This window comes from Hippocampus guttulatus, chromosome 3, assembly GCF_054856545.1.
Source record: "Hippocampus guttulatus isolate MCC_2025c chromosome 3, RoL_Hgut_1.0, whole genome shotgun sequence".
In the NCBI taxonomy this organism is placed as follows: Eukaryota; Metazoa; Chordata; class Actinopteri; order Syngnathiformes; family Syngnathidae; genus Hippocampus; species Hippocampus guttulatus.
In genome coordinates, this window is record NC_141263.1 from 18,906,559 (window position 1) to 18,926,628 (window position 20,070).

The following is a 20,070-nucleotide window of genomic DNA, read 5'->3' on the forward strand; positions in this document are numbered from 1 at the left end:
ATTAACCCATTTTTATTGTATTGTAGACTAACAAGGGCAATTAAACAACCGAAGTAGAATTTTGCTCATTAGTGCCCGCTTGAGCTCGAAAATACTCTTAAACTGTGAGCTTCCTATTTATGACTTTTTCATGGAACCTACCATGTCGACTGAAACGCAGGCTCTCCTTCTTAGAGAGTTGTGTATCCTTCGGCTCTTATATATGTATCTATAATGTTCACGTTATTTAGTTGGGTAAACTTTCAGTGTCGTTGTCCAGAATAATGCCACTGGTAGAGCATTTGGCAGCCCCGTTTGTACCAACCCCCCTACCTTTCCGTCATTGGTTTGTTCCTCTCTCCAGCTGATCGGCCCAGGAATCCCCGGTGGTTCCGTCCGTCATCGGCTTTGACGGCTCCCATGTTTTACTCTCTCTTCAGGCTGTTTTAATCCACCAGACTTTGTGGCCGCTCGTGTCGGCAAATTGCTCCACGTCCGTCGAAATTCGAAAAAAAAAAGGATTATCTCGTCGGGCCACCGCGTTTTCTGTGAAACCAGACGGGGGGATCTATAGGCGAATTGAAAGGCCCTCGCTCCATCCCCGGATTCACCTGCTACACGGAGAGCCTCAACACGGAAGACCGACATGGGGGACACCGGGAGCGAGGGCAGCAAGCCCCCGAGTAACGTCAATGTCGTACCGCCGCGTTGTCCCTGCGGCTTCTGGGGGTAAGACCGGTAACCTTTCTATACGTCTTGTTTGTGGCTCTTTAGCTTCACTGTCGACGGTTAGCTTAGCCGCTTAGCCATTAGCGCTAACAGCTCAAGCGGGGATGAGCTTGTTATGAGCCCCCTCCTCCTCCTCCTCCTCTTCCCCTCCCTTCCCCATTGTTTTGTAGCTTTAGCTGCAGCTGGTCTCGCTCACTCCCCGAGATACCAGGACTGATAATCCAGCTAATGTCACAGGTGTGACAGGGCTAATAATGCGGCGTGGTAAAAGTGCAAATACATGGACAAACAAACTTTAGAGAGCGTATGTTTCCCTAGGAACGTTATTGTAATAAGCTCTCTTTTCATCGATTGTTTTGTCTTCCTGTACAGTGGACCTGCAAAATCCTGACATTTGGAAGCATTTGAATGCATCATGCACACAATTTTTTTTTATACAGTACACCCTTGTTTTAGACACACACTCTCGCGTACGTGTCTTTTTCTTTGCCCAATAATAGACTGAGATGTATATTTTTGTGAAGCTATAGACAGTGGCGAGTTCTATGGTAACATAAGATCTGTTGTAAGTACGTAATTCGATTAATGATGAAGAGACAAGCACAGTTAGTCCCAAAATACCTTTATAAAAAAAAAAAAACAAAAGCAGACAAAAAACACCCCGCAACAATTTGTTTTTTTTAAGTTTTATGGGTATTAAGTCAAGTGCATATCATATTAACATCCACCTGCAGTGATGGTGGTGGTGTGTACTTATTTAAATGTATGCAAATATCTGAGTAACAAATATATTAAGATGTTCATAGTGGCTTAAAGCATTTATTTAAAAAAAAGGGCTATGAAGGAGTCACATGCAACAAGTCAATAAGCGGACTATTGATCAAAACCATAATATCACCTTATGTTAGCACTTGTTGTCAAAGTTAAACCTTTGTCATTTTTTTACTCCATAAAATACAATTAAATGCATCACTATGTTGTAGTTTCACAACAACTGCAGAGTGTGAAATTAAAACTTTGATGAAGTTGGATGTGACTCATTAATCCAGACAATGTTTTCATCATCATCAAAGTTAAGACTAACTAGAGTGATTTAGTTATTCATTCATATATTGACTTATTTTAAAGCAAAGGCAAACTTCAATTTACCCTTGACTTCAATAACTCTTATGCAAGGTATACAAAGAGTGATAATCATGACATTATCAACCTCTCAACAAAAGCCAGAGAATGGAATGCCTAAAAAAAGATTACCCTGTGCTATTTATCCTCAGTGTGAGTTTATTTTTAAGTAATATCTTTTCCGTGGTCTGCTCAGAAAACTGCTGAGGCTGACAATTACAAGTGTAAACTTTTACGTATTTGCAATGGCATATGCTTATGTGATCAACATAGAGTTTGGATGATCCATTATGTTTTGTGATTGTATGATGCAAACTATCTATTCACAGTGGATATCAAAAGTCACATAGACCAATTTTATGTAAATACCCTCAAAGCTGAAATCTAATTCAATCACACCTTATTTGTTTCATTTCAAATTCATTGTGTTGACGTGTAGCGCCAAAAAGATTTAAATTGTCTTGATGTCCCAATATTCATGGACCTGACTGTACTACCGCCTCAATGAGGCATGGCGGAAGTAGTGCCATGGCGTGGGCATCTCTGGCTGCCAGTGGAACTTCCTTTATTATTATATTACCAGCTCATATTCAGCAAAATGCTTCAGAACTCATTGGACGGTGCTTCACAGTGCAGATGGACAATGACCTGAAGCATACTGCGAAAGAACTTTTTTTTTTTCCTTCAAGGGACAAAAGTGAAATATTTTCTATTTGCCAAGTTACTCCTGAATTGAATTGAGCATCCATTTTACATACTAAAGACGAATCTGAAGGGACAATAGCCAAAACATAAGGAGGAACTAAAGACAGCTGTAGTAGAGGCCTGGCAGAACATCACTAAGGATGAAATCCTGCATCTAGTAGTGGCTGTTTTCCAGACTTCAGGCTGTAATTTACTGCAAAGGATTTACAAGCAAATATTAAAAAGGGAATGTTTGTTTTATGATTGTTAATTTGTCCCACTACTTTTGGTCCCTGAAAAAGTGGGAGGCACATATACAAACTGTCGTAATTCCTACAAAGTTGTCCTGATTTGGATGTTAAATTAAAGCTTGAAGTCTGAAGTTAAGGCTCATATCGTTCCCTTCATTTGAAACCCTTTGTGGTGGTGTTTAGAACAGAAAAGATGAGAATTGTGTTGATCTTCCAGTTTTTATGGACCACCACCTAACTGCATGGCAGTGAATTTAACAGCTCACTTTGGTAGCGTCTGTTAAATGCAGCTCCAGTGTAACAAGCTCCAACCATCCATATTTTTGTATTTATTTATTTTTGCCCATGAGGGCTGTCATTCAGACAGAATCGATGAGAAGGCATTGCTTACCGTCTTGTCTATTCCAATTATTTTCATTAGTAGCAGCGGTGGACCACCTTAGACTGATTGGTTGTGCTGTGCTCCAACTTCCTTAACCATAACAAGCATGTTGTCATTCCCTTCCCGCTTACGTTTCTTCTTTTGCAACTTGTTAAGAATCTTATTTGATTACATCGGCTCATAAAGGAATTTTTGTTTTTCGCCAGACAATGGACACATTTATTTGCTACTAGTGTAGCACAATAACCTGTGTACAAATTTGAATAGGATTTGGTATGTCGCCTTTGTATCACCTAAGGACTGAATCTGGAGGGTTTTTTGTAACAAGGACATAACTTGGAAGTAACAAAACTTTTTTTTTTTTGCCTACATGTTCTCTGCCAAGGAACTATGGTGAAGAGAAAGGAGCAGCTTTATTTAGTCAGGCCATAGCCTTGTTTAATAGAAAAATAGTGCTTCACCGTCTTTTGATATATGCAGCACAATAGCAGGGTTTCATTCTACACAAAAAGTTCAGACCAAATGCCAGATCATCCATGACAACGGTTTTCAAGCTCTGACTTTTTGCATGACTTAATTTGTGGAATTCTAAAATATTCAGCCCCAAGTATGTGCGACTTTAGCAGTTCACCTGTGGTTTTGATCTAAAGATCCTAATCCTTGCTATCCTTTCTTACTTAGTATCGTCGTCAGCAGTATATCAACTGGTCATTTGCTGAGAACAGATTAGGAACGCATTTGCCATTTTGCAAATAATATTGCATTTGTGTCCTCCATTTTATGGTCCCAATGATAAGGTTGCTTTTTCATCTACACTTCTTTTTTGTGTCATACCAATCACAAGAGTGACAGACAGACGTTGGGTTTTCCGCAGCCGATCCCTTTTTCTGAAATGGACCGAAAGCTGTGCTCCGAATAAATAAAATGTGACCGACCGTCATGCTTGGTGCACAGATGGTAAGGAGGGAGGTTGGAGAGGAAATGAGTTATCTCTCAGCAGAGAGCCAGGATCAGCTGTTGTGTCTGAGTTGTCACTTGTCGCTGAAATCAGCAAAGCTTCAGTGAGCCATTCAGACTTTTGATCAAAGAGTCGTGAGGGCGGTGGTGTTCAGTTAATAGAAAGAAATTCTCTACCGAAGTACAAACAGGGGAAAATCAGCTTCTGGAGTCAAGCTATTGATGTTTTTGTTTGTACATGAATCCCAAATGACTAAGTCATTCTCAGCCTGGGACTGTAGATCATGGTTGAAGACTTGTAGATAGCCTTCCCCTTTGTCAACCATTATTTATCACGTGCAAAGAAAAAAAAGCAATTTTGAACGAGACATTTTTATATAAAATGTTTTTTTCTGCTCTGTTTTATTTTTTCCCCAGGTCCAGCAAAACGATGAACCTATGCTCCAAATGTTTTGCAGGTTGGTTGTTCTTTTGTTCTATGTTCGGTTTAGTCTTCACTGCTGTAAGTTTTCCCAAACTGTGTTGACTGTTCAAAGAAAGTCGCTGGATATGCTTTTTGGGGGAGAAATGTATACCGTATGGTTGTGAAAATTCACAACTGCAAGACGCACATAAATGTCTCAAATCTTTTCAAAAATGTATGGGGCGCCTAATAATGCGAATGTATAAACATCGAGTCCCAAAAATCTGTGAATGCTGTTGTGTGACTTCAGTAACAGGTCCGCTTGACAAACTGATGTTGTGCTGACACGTTGCTTATATCGAGGAAAGGCAGATGTAACTGAGGACAACATGCAGACGTTAAAGTGGGAAGGCAAGTGTGAAAGAGGACGCTAAAGGCGTGCCCCCAGTAGTTGCCAGTATGTGCATAGTGCAAAACAACATCCCGAAAATGGCAGCTACGAAGAGACACGCTTACGAAGCACAGTTTAAACTGCAAGCTATCAGTGACGCGGAAGACCATTGGAATCAAGCAGCTGCGAGAGAATTCAAAGTCCACTCTTACATGATGCTTGATGGTTTTGTTTTATGAAATGGCGCCATCTATCTACCCGCGCAAGGATGATCGTGACACAGCAACTTCTGGGGGATTTCAAGGAAAAGTTGGATTTCAAGTTATTTGACACCCCTGGTTTAAATAGTTCAGTGCGACTGTTTCAGTCCTGTTTGCATGTGTTCCGTCTGTTCATAGGCACACGCAACTCCTTTTCATTTATTAATGAGGCGCAGCAATGCACACTCGCACTGATAATAGCCAAGCATTGCTAGTGCTAGCAGCGCAACCATGCATTTGGCTAACAAGTCAACAGTGTTTTTGTTTTATTTCATTGCTCGTTTGTGCACTATTGATTCTGCGAACAATGACAGTAAGCACATATGCAGTTACTTTTCGATTGAGTGTCATTTAACAACATATTACACGCACTGCTGTGACCAAATGATTTTGTAGGGGGTGCCAAAGTCACCTATATCCAATACAATTTAAAAAAAAGGTAATAAAATGAAGGAAATATATTTTAAGACACTTATTGGTGTCTGTCAGTCTCTCTGTTTGTCTGTGCGCGTGTATTAATGTTTCACACTTATAATAAGTCTTTATTCATTTTTCTGCCACAATTTCATATGGCCATGATTCTGATGAGGACGCTAGGGGCACTTTATATTGATATTGACTCTAATATGAAGTCTTTTCTTTCCCAGACATTCAGAAGAAACAGCCAGATGGTGCCTCAAAAGCCTCTTCAACTCCCAGCTGTAGCAACAGTAGCAGTCAAGCAGACGTGTTCTGCAGTGAAACAACTAAAGGCATCAGTCAGTCCTTCATAGCCATGTCAGACCCCTCAGAGGATCCTTTGCCAGGAGATGCAGCAGTGACCTCTCTACCTGCTCAGGACGGTACGTCAGGAGAACACATTGGTGTATATTTGATGGGTGAAAAAGAATCATGGACGTCTCGAGAAATGTACATGAAATGGTTGTATGAAAAAAATGATAATGACCAAAGTGACCACATATAAATGAAATAGTTTTTTTGTCCATGGAAACTTTTTTGTAGAAGACGGCAAGAAAAGGTCGCAGCTCTCCAAACTATATTTGTCCTCTATGGCACTCATGGTGTGGTTGAAAGCTCAGAGTTATCTATTCAGTGTGAGGGCTTAAAGAGGACATCTGCAATTGCCAGGGCATCCGTCACCGCTGACCGGTGGCAAGGGCATTTGCTAAGACCCGTCCAGGATGAGATGACAAAAAGGCTACAAAAAGGACATTTGGAGCTGTAAATATTTCCACTCTACTTCCTTCTCACAGTTCCAATAATTTGCAGTCATATACTTAACCAAGTCACTGAAAACCCCTCAATAGAATTGTACTCTGTACTTTTTTAGCTAAAGTGCAATCATACAAATGAAAAGTCTATCCAAAAAGTTTTTCCAGCATTGATATTTTCATGACGTAAGGGGGGAGGCATTTTACAGCTAAAGTACAGTGGTATGCTATGTCTTAAGTTTTAACCAGTTTTGGGCTTTTTTTTTTTTTTTTTGCATTGAGCCTGGCTTTGCCTGCCACAAGATATACATGATATGGGTGGTTCTCAGAAAGTATGGTCCAACAGTTTAACATGAGTGCCCCAAAATAAACTTGTTCAAAACCAGGTCAAAATGATATATACTTTCAAGCAAGCGTTCCTACTGCACGCTCTGAAAAAGTATAGTTCACTCAACCCTTTTGTTCGCAAGAGATTGTTAAATGTCGTGGTCCTCCATTGTTTCTGATTTGAGCCATACTCAAGAATACACTAGCGAAATAGTGCGTGCACATAGCCTGAAAAAAAATGTATCTATCTAATATACATTTTAATACAAATAAAAGGACCCCACCCTTGATTTGTATCTTACTTGGTGGTCATTGTAGGATAATGATGGGGAAAAAGCATTTTAAAGAAAGGTTAATATCTTATTTTGCAAAGAACCCATTGATCTTCTGGTTCAACTTCCTAAAATATTTCCGCTGAAAGTATGCAATAAATTACAGTAGTAGATCGTGAGTGCCAACTTGAGGAAACAAAGAAGTAACAAAACTAACCTATTTGTTCTGGCGACACATTATCAAATTACGGATAGCAAGGGACTCGATTAACGGTATGCTTTTGCATTGACATTCTGCCACTTTATTGGTAACAGCTGTTTTGAAGCTGATGCATATTAAGGGGGTCATGGTCTCTTAATTGCATGGGTTTGTTGTCATGTCACCAAGAGGAAGTGGCCACGAGGGCTATTTTTTACCACTCAAAAATGACTCGCACACAAATGACGCAAAAATCTCAGTGAAGTTGTTTATTTCATTCCTGCAGTATGTCTGCAACATTGCAAGCGGTGAAACCTGGTGATTGATTGTAAAGGGAAGAAAATAATGACTCTCGAAGTGGGTCAGTGTTTGATTATCCTTTTAGACCACACTTTCTGAGAACCACCCATGTCATGTTAATTTATGTTAGGATTTAATATAGCTAAGGGTTAAGGTAACCCAGCACATGATCCAGTATAATACTTTTCAGTTCTCGTCTATCCTCTTTTTGTATTTGCATATGTGCATGGCCCTTTCTGCTCTCCTCAATATTTATAGTATTTTTTTGTTGAATTATTTATGATTCTGATGCCTTTTGCAAGAATATTCAATACACTATTAAAGTCTGTCGGTGAGAATGAACCTTCTACGACAGTAAACAGCATTTAGTCATTGTCACGCATCTCTTCCCGGTCTTATTGCACCGCATCTCTGTTGCAGAAGTATGCAGCACAGACACAGCCTTCAGCTCACTCTCCACTCCTACAAAACGCTCCTTTGAATCAGGTACGTCTCTGCTAGACTGCAAAACATCTCACCCCACTGCATTTCGAGCAAGGCACATGTCTGAAATGGATAATTTAGTTTTGCAGACTTACAGGCAGCACTATTGCTCAGGCGAATAGTTTTCTAGCCTCATGTTATATTTTGTCAAGAAACTATACAAAGTGTTGTATAAATTATTCTAGAATTATCAATCTGCTATAAGTGACACCAGAAACATTAGACTTCTTTTATTTTGCTTGCACCCGAAAGTAATGTAATGCATATATAACACATGTATTTCTATATAGACATACAACAGAACTCAGCATTCCACATCGTACCCATTAAAACGTGTAACTGAGGCAACATACTTCTCACCTCATGAAAGCAGTCCATACCACCTTCAAATATCAGTCTTCAAAGCCATGAAGGTAGCGTACTTTAGAACAGGATTTATTCCATGTTTGGCTTGAAGAAGTTGAATGGCATTTCTGCCATTACCATGGCAACCAAGGCTCACCTGCTAGAGTGCCTAATTTAATAATGGTGGAGTCCATTACTCTTCAGAGTTGAGCGGAGGTCAACTTTTGAGTTACTGTAAAAGGAAATTACTTTTCTCTACTGTAGGGGGAGCCCAGGTGCAGCCCATTATTTATTACAGCGACTGCACTCAAATGTCATTCGACTGTATATGCTGAACTTTTAACCCACTTGTACACATTTAACATTAGAATGAAAATTTGATATTCCATAAATCAATTCTCAAAATGATTTACCCTTTCTTGTACTTCACACAAGTTTGAGTTGCTTTCAATTTGCCTGGATGGAGTTTTGCTCAGACAGATGAAAGCCAGGGGAGGAGAGCGGTCATGTGCTAACAACATGCACACACGCACACACTCACTGGTGCACTCGGATGTTCACACACTCTTATTGATGGTGCGGAGCGGCAGAATCTGGCAGCTCAACTTGGCCTAGTTCCCAGAGATTTATTGAGTGCTGATCTGCATTCGGCCCGGCAAGAGAAAAAGTCTGCAGGATTGATGAGGAAAAGTCTTGCTGACCGGTTAAAATGGCTGCAGGTAGATGTTGTTCCTGTGTCCGCCCATGCTTTTTTGACTAGACTAAGACTCAAAACACTGTGCAAGACTGTTGTTGTTGGGCATTATATCAAATATACCATACAATATTTGGGTGTACAGTTGTGCTCCTAAATTTACCCAACCTGACAGAATATGTAAGATTTATACCATTTTTTGGGCAGAACCCCCCCCCCCCCCAAAAAAAAACATGCGTGATCAGCCAAGTCATTGCAGAATAGCACAAACAAAACATAGCAAAAAATATTTTTTAATGAAGAAAAAAAAATTGACATTATTTTACAAAATTTTGTCAGGGTATGTAAAAACCACAATTCTGTAATGGCCCTGGGATGAGACTTTTTGTTTTAAATAATTTTGTTACAAATGTGTTTGTCCTGCATGGAATAAATCCTCTGCTGAAGCTGTTCAACTTCTCGCCAACGTTCTGTTTCCGTCCTCCGTTAAGATACTCTGAGAATGTAATTCTTTTTGGATCAATGGTGAAATGTTAAGCCGCTTGCACTGCATACACTTTCTCTTAAAACCGTCTTCTCAGCACAGATTCATGTTGTGGTTACTATTCATCATTATTTTGTGTTATTTAAATGGATGATACAACAGGCGGTTAATTGGGGTGTGGCGTCTAAAAGAGCTGAGGCTACCATTTGGGGAAATACGAATAATTTTATCTTTGAACTCTTTTCCAACTCATTCATTATTCGTGACCAATACACAGACAGCGGAAAAGGTGAAAGTTTTAACTCTGAGTATTCATAGTATTTCGTAATTATATAGTGTATAAAATATATTTCTACTTAATTGTGTGTACGTATTTATCTCATTGTTTGTGTTCATGTTCTATTTGTGTGTGTCTGTAGCCTCTGAGTCACAAAGTGACAGTTCTCCTGAGAAGCGAGCGAGAGTGGGTGAAATGCCGGGGCCTGAGGAGTCGTCATCATCATCATCGTCGTCGTCGTCATCTTGTTCTGCGTCATCGTCATCCTCTGCGTCGTCTCGCGGCGGCTCCAAACAGCGGAGCCGCAAGCGTTGCCATCGCTGCCAAACCAAACTGGAGCTAGTGCAACAAGAGCTGGGCTCCTGTCGCTGTGGTACGACAAAACAACCCGCAGGAACACACATTCAGAATACTCAGTTGACATGTTTGTTTGTTTGTTTGTTTGTTTATTGAACATAAAACATATATACAGTAATAATTTGACAGAAAATAAGGTAGATAAAAAAAAGAAAGAAATCAATCTTCATACAACACAGTTATTATGTTCAAGGGAGTAGGAAGAAGTAAAAAACTTATCTAGTCATTTTTATATCAATCAGAAAAGAAAAAAGTAAGAAGAAAGAAGTCTCCATTAAGGCTCATACTTTACCCTTAACCGTGATATTTTTACAACTTTTGGTTTGTATCGGGATTATATACTTCCACACCCTGACACTCTTGTGTCAATTTTCTCTTGTATTCATAATGGTGTATTCACATGTAGAAGTATGTGAACTGAAATGCACATGCAATTGCTTTAATTATGATTGAACAGCCTCAGCAATCATTATAGATTTTTTTTTTACCTATTCAAAATAGGAAAAAAAATATTTATCGGATTAAGGATAAAATACAATCAAATACAGATATCTAGTAGAAAATCCTGTTCAAAATCTGGTAGTAAAGCTATTTGATTACAATGTAATGTAGTATAATATACAGTGTTGTTTAACTATAAATCGATGCTCTGCTTTGAGTGACATAAATGCGTATTTGCTGATAATGTAAAGATGCTACCCCAGAGCAGTAGCGCTGATGTACCTTCATCTAGTGTTAATACAATTTAGAGTAAGTGTCGCCTCTAAAGTCGCTCTTGTCACACAAAACATCACTAATATTCCCTTGGAGAATACATTTCAGTTGATTCACCCCTCTGAGGTCTAATTTAATTTGTTCAATGGCTCTTTGTTGGCATATGGCATATTTTATTGTTTCACCAACCGGATTGTGACTTCAGTCCATTGGGGAGGAGTTAGCGCACCATAGACACAACTGGTGTGGAAAATGTCCGATGTTTTTCCCTTCAGGCGTAGTCGTTGCTGGTGCTGAAATGAGGGTCAGTGCGCGGGTGCTGTAGATAGCCTTTATGTTTCACTTTGAACAAACACCTAAGCCAATTACAAGGAATACTAATGCGGTTTAAACCAATAACCGTGCTTGCTAATCAACTTGTTTGCATACAAATGAACATACTTAAATAGTCACAGCGCTTCACTGCATACAAATGAACATACTTAGAAAGTCACGGTGCTTCGTTGCTGTAAAGACCATTTGTTTAAACCCCTGGAGTCATTTTTTAAATTAGAAATGGGCTCACTTCTTTTTTTCGGAGGGGGGGGGGGGGGGGATACATGGGACATCCATCCCTAATCGTCTCTTGTTTACTTTGAAATTATGCTATTAGAGTGATTTCTGACCATTCAGGTAATTACCGTTTCTGCTGGATTCTTCACATTATGAATGTTGATGCGCTCACGCATGAGATTGGGGACGTTCAAAAGGTTCAGCTGAACTACTTTATAAATGATCATGTTTTGATGGCAAGTATTACAGTGCATACAGTCATTCTGTTGCTGTTTGGCTCGGGAAAGATTCCACATCTATCTCCTTTGAGAGGCTTTTAATGTTACGTAACGATCTCCCTTCCACTCCATTGGTGCCGTGTGCAATCACAGTGTTTTTAATTGCATATCAAGCAGCTGTCAAACTGGGCTTTTTAATCACTGCTCATTGAATGCCAGCAGTGTTATTATGTGTATTAATGAATGGATTTAAGAAGATGACAACTAATAAGATTTGTTACGCATGGCAAAACTCCAAAAGCGGCGACCAGTGCTCGTGCTCGTGTGTTCATATAGACTGAGAAAAGACAAAAATGATTCAGTGGGTTTGTCCAAACCGAAATGTTAGGATACAGTAGAGCCTCCAAAGCATGCTGCTGAACGGGCAGGGTTCTGCAGCTGGTGTTGATGCGATCCGAAATTTGAATCACCCTTGCAACCTTACAGCTGGAACACCAATCATATTCCATGAGCTCAAACAAAAATTACATTTGCCGGTACGTCGGGAGCTTTAGCAGGCCGCCACCAACCGTACTCTGTGTGTGTGTGTGTGTGCGCGCGCGTGTTTCCACTACGCAGGCGATCATTACTGACTTTAAATCAACTCCGCAACGTGTGTAGCGACAGCAATAGACAGTTGAAGCTTGTTGCTCGCTAGCTGATGCAGCGTAAGTCACTCCAAGCTGTGTCTCCATTTCCAACTACCGCAGTGGGTGACATGAGCGACGCAGCCCAGTGATTCTCAGTCTTGCTATTCAACGCTACACAGCACATCGACACAGCGCCGGTCGTGCTTTAGTATCCTTTCATGCGCATCCCATCAGCATTCCAAAATAAATACATCCAAACCACTGGAATTGTTAAATTATAAAAACAATGAAACTGTGATTTAAAACAAAACAAAACAAAACATTCTTTTCACATGATTGCATAAATGAACAATAATCCTTCAAGGTGAACTTAATTTGATCTTTTCAGACATGTTGACTTCACATGTCCAGTTATTTTTGCAGACCTTGCTGTTCTCTAGTAGTGTTGCTGAATAAATTTCACTCCAGATGTTTGATCCATGAATCTCTCAGTACCACTCGTACAAATGATCTAAACAGTGTTCCTCCTTCCATGTGCAGGTTATGTCTTCTGTATGCTCCATCGGCTCCCGGAGCAACACGACTGTCTTTTTGATCACCTGGGCAGCGGGCGCCAGGAGGCCGTCCTCAAAATGGTCAAACTGGACCGCAAAGTGGGCCGTTCCTGCCAGCGCATTGGAGAGGAGTGCTCATGAGCGCCACCCCCAAGAGAGAATCTCGACACAAAAGCCCTAGCAGGGATTTTTTTTTCTCTCTCACTCTTTTCTTTTTTTGTACAGCCTATTCATTGAAAAGGATGCTCGCTGTCTTTAAATCCCATTTATCCACACTCATCCCAGACTTTTTGTGCTTCTGTCAGCTTGATTGTTTCCCTGCTGCTAAACACAACTCCAATTCACCAACGAGAACCAGAGAGAGCAAAAGGACTTTGGGACTTTTCAATTCTTTTTTTTTTTTCTTCCCTTTCCCCGACTTTACACGTGTGAGTGGACTAACAAATGAGCAGAAGCATTAAGAGGACAAGCACGCTTGATTCCAAGGTTTGTCCAGGAAGCCAGTTAATGATGATACCTCAAAGAAAAGAAAATACGACGATGAAGGGGACAATGTGAGTTTTTAGTCTCCGTACCTCAACAAGAAATTATCCACAACTGCTTCTTGGACCGAAGCAAGACATAAAACCATGGGACCCAGTGTCTTCGCCACCTCGAATAATCGTTACCAAGCTGGTCATTATCCACCTCAGGATATGGAAGCCTCTTCCCTCCAAGCTCCTCCCTCTGTATTTTCATCAAGGATTTTGGTATTTTCCGGACACCCAATCTGCAACTCTTGAGTTTAACTCAAACGCCATTCGGCTGAATATTTTAGTCATGCAAGTCATTGCTTAATAATGGTGGAGTCCATGTTTTTTGTTTTTTTTTGACTGACCAAGACTTAACGTGTTGGTGTCCAATGAAAATCATGCATCCGTTTTTTGTTTTTAAGACAAAGGGGGTGGGGGTTGGGGCGACTAAATAAATCGAAATATTTGAAAATGCATGGTTTTCATTGGACAGTGGTGACATTTCCCTTCATTTTTGTTTATTATTATTTTTTTAACCTTCACATCATGTATACGCATGTTTGGGTGTTTGATGACAGCCTGCATTGTACATCCATTTTGAGCATTTTGACACTTTTGTAAATACACGTGTTGCCGTTTGTTTCTGCGCTATGTGGACAGAAGCTGAGCTGTTTTGACTTGGCGGTTCCTCTTTTCGAGGTGGTGGTGGTTCAGGTTTTTTTTTTTTAGTTAGTTCGACATATTTTTAAAGGTCTTCACGAGCAGGGTTGTCGGGGTTTTCATTTTTCCAGCTTCAGGTACTTAATCAGTCCTTGACATTGGCCAGTGTTTTGATTTCCAGCTAATCATGTTGACAATATTCAATTTGTTTCTTTTTTTTGCTCTCTGCTGCCTCTCCTTACTCTTACTAGATGAGGCGCAGTGAACAATAAATCCTCCTATTTCAGAAAAGAAAAAAATCTAATGTTGATTTTAGAAGAATTGAAAAAAAAAGATTGAATATTGTGTACCACGGAGAAAACTTTTATTTAACCTCTTTTTTGCCTTTTCAGGTTGACTTACACCTAAGTGTAGAGTTTTTCTGTTATAATATGGTATTTGGGGGATAAAAAAATATTACAAAATTATTATATATTTTTTTCTTTTCATGTCTACATTTTGCTTTCCTCCTGTTTTTTTCCTTTTAATGAGAATAATAATAATAAAAAAAATCAGACAACGTGTCTCTTGGACTACTTACTGAAAACTACATAAGATACATATAGTGTTTTGTGTGTGGAACACAGGCAGAGACGGAGCTACGTGGTGGTGAAAAATGTCACAATGGCCACCCCAACAATTGGCGAACATTTTGATACCTACTTTCCTGCCATTTACACATGGATGTAATATTCTTAGGTCCTTTCATACTTTGCCACAATTAATTTATATCAACCGCACGTTTGAAGAATAAGGTGAAGAAGTTATCTCTCGCAAAGAATGTTTGATTTTCACAGTCAACATCACTCAAAATCATTACTTTCACACAAGTGCAAACAACACGGTCGAGAAGTCATTGTTTAGCATAGATTGAGTCACATTCACAGAGATATATTTTGTAATAATAATTTTCTGACCAACTAATTTCCTGTGGTACACCTGATGATCTCTTGCGCTTCACAATTGTGCCTCGCTCCACACAGTGATCGGTAATCACAGGTCTGTGCTGAAGCGTCACTAGGTTGCTTTATTTTGCACTCTGCATAGAACAGCATTTAGACTTTTTGGACACGTTTTCCCCGCATGTGTCTTATGGCTGCGTGCCATCTGCTGCATCCTGGCCAATTCATTATCATGATGTCAGCATGTGTTTACAGCTCACAGAGGGAGCGGCTATAAAGGGGCTCTCATCTACTTAACCAATATGTTTATATGCGCCCGCGCCCGTGTTTGCTAATGGAGAATTTAAACTAAAGAGTCTTCTGACAGCAGCAATGAGCCTTGGCGGGGCGAGCTGCATTAATTCATGTAGTGGGGGTGCAGGAACAGGAAATGTGGACCTGATCAAAAGGCAACTTCCAAGGCTGGAGTTGGATCAGATCCAGTGCCAGTGCAACCGGAGTCCTGCTTTACCCAAAAAGGGTTCAAACTGCTGGAAGTGGGCATCTACTTAAGAAGCTGGTTAGGTAACGTCATGCCGAATTAATTCTAAAGTTGTAGTTATAAAAAGGAACTCAAGCTCTGATGTCTGACCTTGCATGTATATTAAATCAGACGCTACTTTCACATGGTCACTGGGAACCTCATTCGGTCCCGTGCGATCTAAAACAAGAGCTGGAAAATATGAATCAGGTTTCATTTTGATTGACACTTTGAGATGCATCCATCCATCCATGCATCCATTTTCTAAACCGCATATCCTCACGAGGGTTGCGGGTGTACTGGAGCCTATGCTTGCTGTCCTCGATACACCCTGAACTGGTTGACAGCCAATCACAGGGCACACATAGATAAAGAACCATTCACCATCACAATCACACCTAGGGACAATTAAGAGTGTTCCATTAACCTGCCATGCATGTTTTTAGAATGTGGGAGGAAACCGGAGTACCCAGAGAAAACCCTCTGTCTGATGAGTGGGAAGTATTATCAAACAATGGGTTCATCATTTTGAACTATTTTTTGTGAATACTGTCCTCCCCGTTCTCCTCAGGCTTCTTTGCATCCACCGTCAGTGACTACACTCCCTATTTTGTGTGTCACCGTTGTCTGTGCCCAAGATAAATCGCTCCTATTGGATGACAACATCCATAACTGACATTGCTGTTTTGTTGGAGGCACATCGGTACAAGGGAGAAGATGTGATGTAGAAGATGATGTTGAGGTGTCAAACTTGAGGCCCGTGAAAGCTTCCCACAATGTAATACGATGACGGAGTGATTGTTTTTGTTCCCACAAAACGGAGACATTAGGTAATGGACACGATGTTTAACTCTTTCAATGCCAGCCATGAATAAAGGACCCATTGAGTGCCAGCCAATTGAGAGCATTCTGAATGATCTATCAAGGCTCACAGAATATTGTGCTTTATGACTATTTAAACACAGAAGCTGCTAAATGCAAGATTAGATTCTCTTCTTTCATCATCACACAAACAAGTTTTTTTTTTTTAGTTTCCAGCAAAAGGACGTGTTGGTTTCAGCCAAATCACTTATTCCCCACTAAAAACAAACACACACAGAAAACAAGCTTTTTGCGAAAAGCTATATTTTTTGCACAACAGTGATTTATGGTGTTCATTTTTGTTTTAGTGACGCTTCAAACTTCTGAACAGTCATTTTCTTCAATAAAATTGCAACGAAAATGATAATGAGGCACCGGTGTAAAAATACAAAACAAAACAATCGAGTTTAAAAAAGGCAACTGCAAACACATACACGTAATGGCCAAAATACCACTCAGCATGCCTGAGTCATCTGGCACCCACTTGCAGCTCAGCAGAGGTTTTATACACAGGAGAGGATGATTGCTAATCAGCTGCAGATGTGGGAACATCCTCCAGAAATCACCTGGCCCAGCTGATAATTAAAAGAAAAAGACTAACAGAAGGTACCCCCGCAAGTGGACTCGCCAAAATAAACGACCAAGTGATAATACATAGAAGGAAGGTCTGTGACAACACATCACACTTTTTGATGGCAAAATAACGTATTTACAAATATTCACAAGTGTAACAATTTTACATTTGACAAACTTGACACAAGATTTGCATGCTATTTACTAGTATTAGTAGTAGTATTTAGTTGTGTGTGTAAATGTCATTAATATCTAAAGGTTGACACAAAAGATAATTATGGTACTTTGTTTTGCATTTTGTTCCGTATCTGTAGCCAATGCAAACCAAACCGTAACCTTAAAACTGAGGTTCTTTAACAGACCAAAATACCCCAAACAGTTTTACGAATGTGTGGTTTTCTGAGGTCAAACATAACCACGATGTGGCCCACAATGAATACAAACTTCACACCACTTCATGGTAAGGTGTCCCAATACTTTTATCCATCTGTGTATGGTCTCCAGTAAATGACACAATGGGGTTAATACTGTCAGTCAGTATGTTTCAGTCACAGTTTTGTTTTGTTTTTCCAAGCAGTAACATTATGTTTTCTTTGTACTCGTCACTGATTGAGTGTAGAGAGTGGACATTTGACTACTTGTGTGTGTAATGTCATCCGATACATGCAGTCACTTAGCCTCAGGTTGTATTTCGCACACTTTCATTAGGGAAATGTATGCGCGCATACACCACATCTTGGAAAAAATTGATAAGGTGGAGATGATTGATTTCGGGAAAATGGTAATGTCAAAGCAACAACTGATATTGAATGAAATCCAATGCAAAAATGTCTCTGAGTGTGTTATGAGCATGCATGCTCATTCCTGATGATATGTGAGCTTGGCATCATTGTTCCTTAAATACTCTCTATACTGTTCTTCAGGCCCACTGGTGACATTTGGTCAGGTTCAACAGAAAATTAGCCCACACTCTGGAAGATCCAATCCCAGCACGGCAAGCCAATACTGTCAACTGAACACGTTTTTCTCCATCTGACCTTTAAGAAAGAAGAAGATGGCATATCTTGCTTCTTTTTCTGGATGACTTACTTGAATAGAGCGAGATAAAGCAGCGAACAGATTGAAAAGGCTCTGATGAAGATCTGCTGATGGATTCAACTGTGAATATGGCGTTACACTCAGTTCCTTCCCAATGCACATTATTTCACCATAAGCGTGTTCCTTCTCGAAAACACACAACGTTCACTTTGATGTTTAGTTTGGAAAATACAGTGTAAACTGTGTTAAAGTGACATAATAATTTAAACTACAGTCTGTCTAGTGTAATGGGAATTTGACACACATACACACTTTATGCAAACATCTGTCTGTAAGGGAACATGATTAATTCCCACATAAAAGAAACAATTTTTTTTTAATACTCCAAACATTCTCCCCCCAAAAAACACAGGTAAACATTCATAATACATTTTCCAGGAAAAAGGAGTAGCTACTGGAGAAAAAAATAAACCCTGGAAAAGCGCACACTATTTTAAAATAGTGCATGCCCACAACCCTCGTGAGGATAAGTGAATTAGAAAATGGATATATGGATGGTCTTGTTAATACTTTTAGAATCAAAGTCTACCGTACTTTAGCCTGTAATTGCTTTCTATTGAGATTTTTGTTCATTTTCAAATACATTCTGCATATTATGTAAGTGACTTGGAGACACGCTTGTCCACACGAAACATTTTCTGAATCATGTCATTGTCATTGCTAATCAAAATGTGGAATCAAGTAGTTGCAATAACTGTATTTTTATTTTATTTTTCTATTGTAACTTACAACCACACAATGTACCACTCCCAGATAATGTAACATTATTGCGAAGGAACCTCCACAGCAATAAAGCTCATTAAATTGATCGGGATACGGATGGGAAGGATCGGATTGAGGAAAAGTAATATTCATCTGTCAGGAAGTCCTGACAACACAATTGCAGCGGCCCCGCCCACCTTGCGTCAGGATTCCATTACACGGCCAATGATAACATTTCCCCTATGACACCTGGCACCATCACATCTGCAAGAGGCAGAAAGATAAATTCAGCCTGCCGCCGTTGCATAGTGTCTAATTTCTAATCCTTGTTGCGGTGGCTAACAATTTGCCAACGCCCATGCTGTTGGTGTGCGGACATGATTGAGTAGGAAGGAAGAGGGAAGAGCAAATGTCTTTTGGACAACTCCGTGGAGATTGGCTTTCACCCAGGCGCTAATCAAATTCATGTACAGTCAGTGTGGGAGGGAAATCTCCTTACTTATTCCAGAGAAGATCTATAAACTACGGTCCAAATGAACTCTTTCTTTCTGGAATTGTGATTTGAAAATTAGGCTCAATCCAACCAAAATATACACTTCATCTATATGGAACTTGGGAAGTGCTTCTGAGCACGTTACATGGGGTGACGACTTCCAATGCAAGCAGTTCAAACATTCTACATTTTCTCACACCAACATTTCCCTAAATGCATCTTTCAGTTTTCTAAAGTGGTTGCCCTCCTTTGGGTCATAGGGGAGCCGGAGCCTATCGAGAGGCGATGTATTCACCCTGGAGTGGGTGCCAGCCACTCACAGTGGAGGAGGAAGCAGATGCCGAAATGCATTCAATTTGTTTCAATTCTACTAACATATTTACAATTTTAAGACAGATTTTCCTTGCACGCACGCTGTGCCCCGTGACATCAGATATACCTTTGCATGATATTTCTTGTTTGGGAAATAAATTGAACATAAATCAGACTTTTCAAAAAAAAACCACACACTTTGCGAACGTATCCCCGTAAAGCCAAATTGGTGTGAGATCAAATCTATCACAAGAAAGCGATGTCTCAACAGAACACTGCATGTGGTGGAAAACTCGGGAAATATTAAGCACTTTGCATTGAATTTGCTTAGGTGCTGTGCGCCCCCACCATCATTTATAGGTAAGAAATAAATAAAGAGTCTATTAAAGAGGACAACAACTAATTCAAAGCCACTCGGCTTCCCACTGGATTCATCTCCTGTTCACTCGGTCTTAATTGGTCTCAGAAATGTGGCGCTGTGATTGCTATTGGAAATGAAGAGATGCTGAGGCAATTGTCATCAGCCTCTCATAGTTGACTCAATGGAAGGCCTCATCAAGACTTGTTTTTGCAGCACTCAATTACCGTACGCGAGCTACAATTCCCTGACATGCATTCACATCG

The 20,070-nt window shown here is 40.0% G+C and overlaps 1 protein-coding gene across 2 annotated transcripts; it reads left to right on the forward strand.

The window, feature by feature from the left end:
- The first annotated feature begins 351 nt into the window (after nt 1-351).
- On the forward strand, nt 352-14,509 carry LOC147207768 (AN1-type zinc finger protein 3-like). 2 transcript variants are annotated; one of them, XM_086107274.1, is made up of 7 exons: nt 621-708; nt 4,522-4,562; nt 4,818-4,918; nt 5,806-6,000; nt 7,888-7,953; nt 9,893-10,123; nt 12,761-14,509. In XM_086107274.1, the coding sequence occupies exons 3-7, from the start codon at nt 4,897-4,899 to the stop codon at nt 12,913-12,915; spliced, it is 669 nt and encodes a 222-aa protein (XP_085963400.1). In that variant the 5' UTR covers nt 621-708; nt 4,522-4,562; nt 4,818-4,896; the 3' UTR covers nt 12,916-14,509. The 2 variants fall into 2 exon arrangements, with proteins under 2 accessions (XP_085963399.1, XP_085963400.1); XM_086107273.1 differs by lacking the exon at nt 4,818-4,918 and having other exon boundaries at nt 352-708.
- Nucleotides 14,510-20,070: the final 5,561 nt, after the last annotated feature.

Coding starts and splice junctions, on each gene's coding strand:
- LOC147207768 (XM_086107273.1), top strand. CDS start 626: ATGGGGGACACCGGGAGCGAGGGCAGCAAGCCCCCGAGTAACGTCAAT. Junction 709..4,521: donor TGTCCCTGCGGCTTCTGGGG/GTAAGACCGGTA, acceptor TTTTTTCCCCAG/GTCCAGCAAAACGATGAACC. Junction 6,001..7,887: donor CTCTCTACCTGCTCAGGACG/GTACGTCAGGAG, acceptor TCTCTGTTGCAG/AAGTATGCAGCACAGACACA.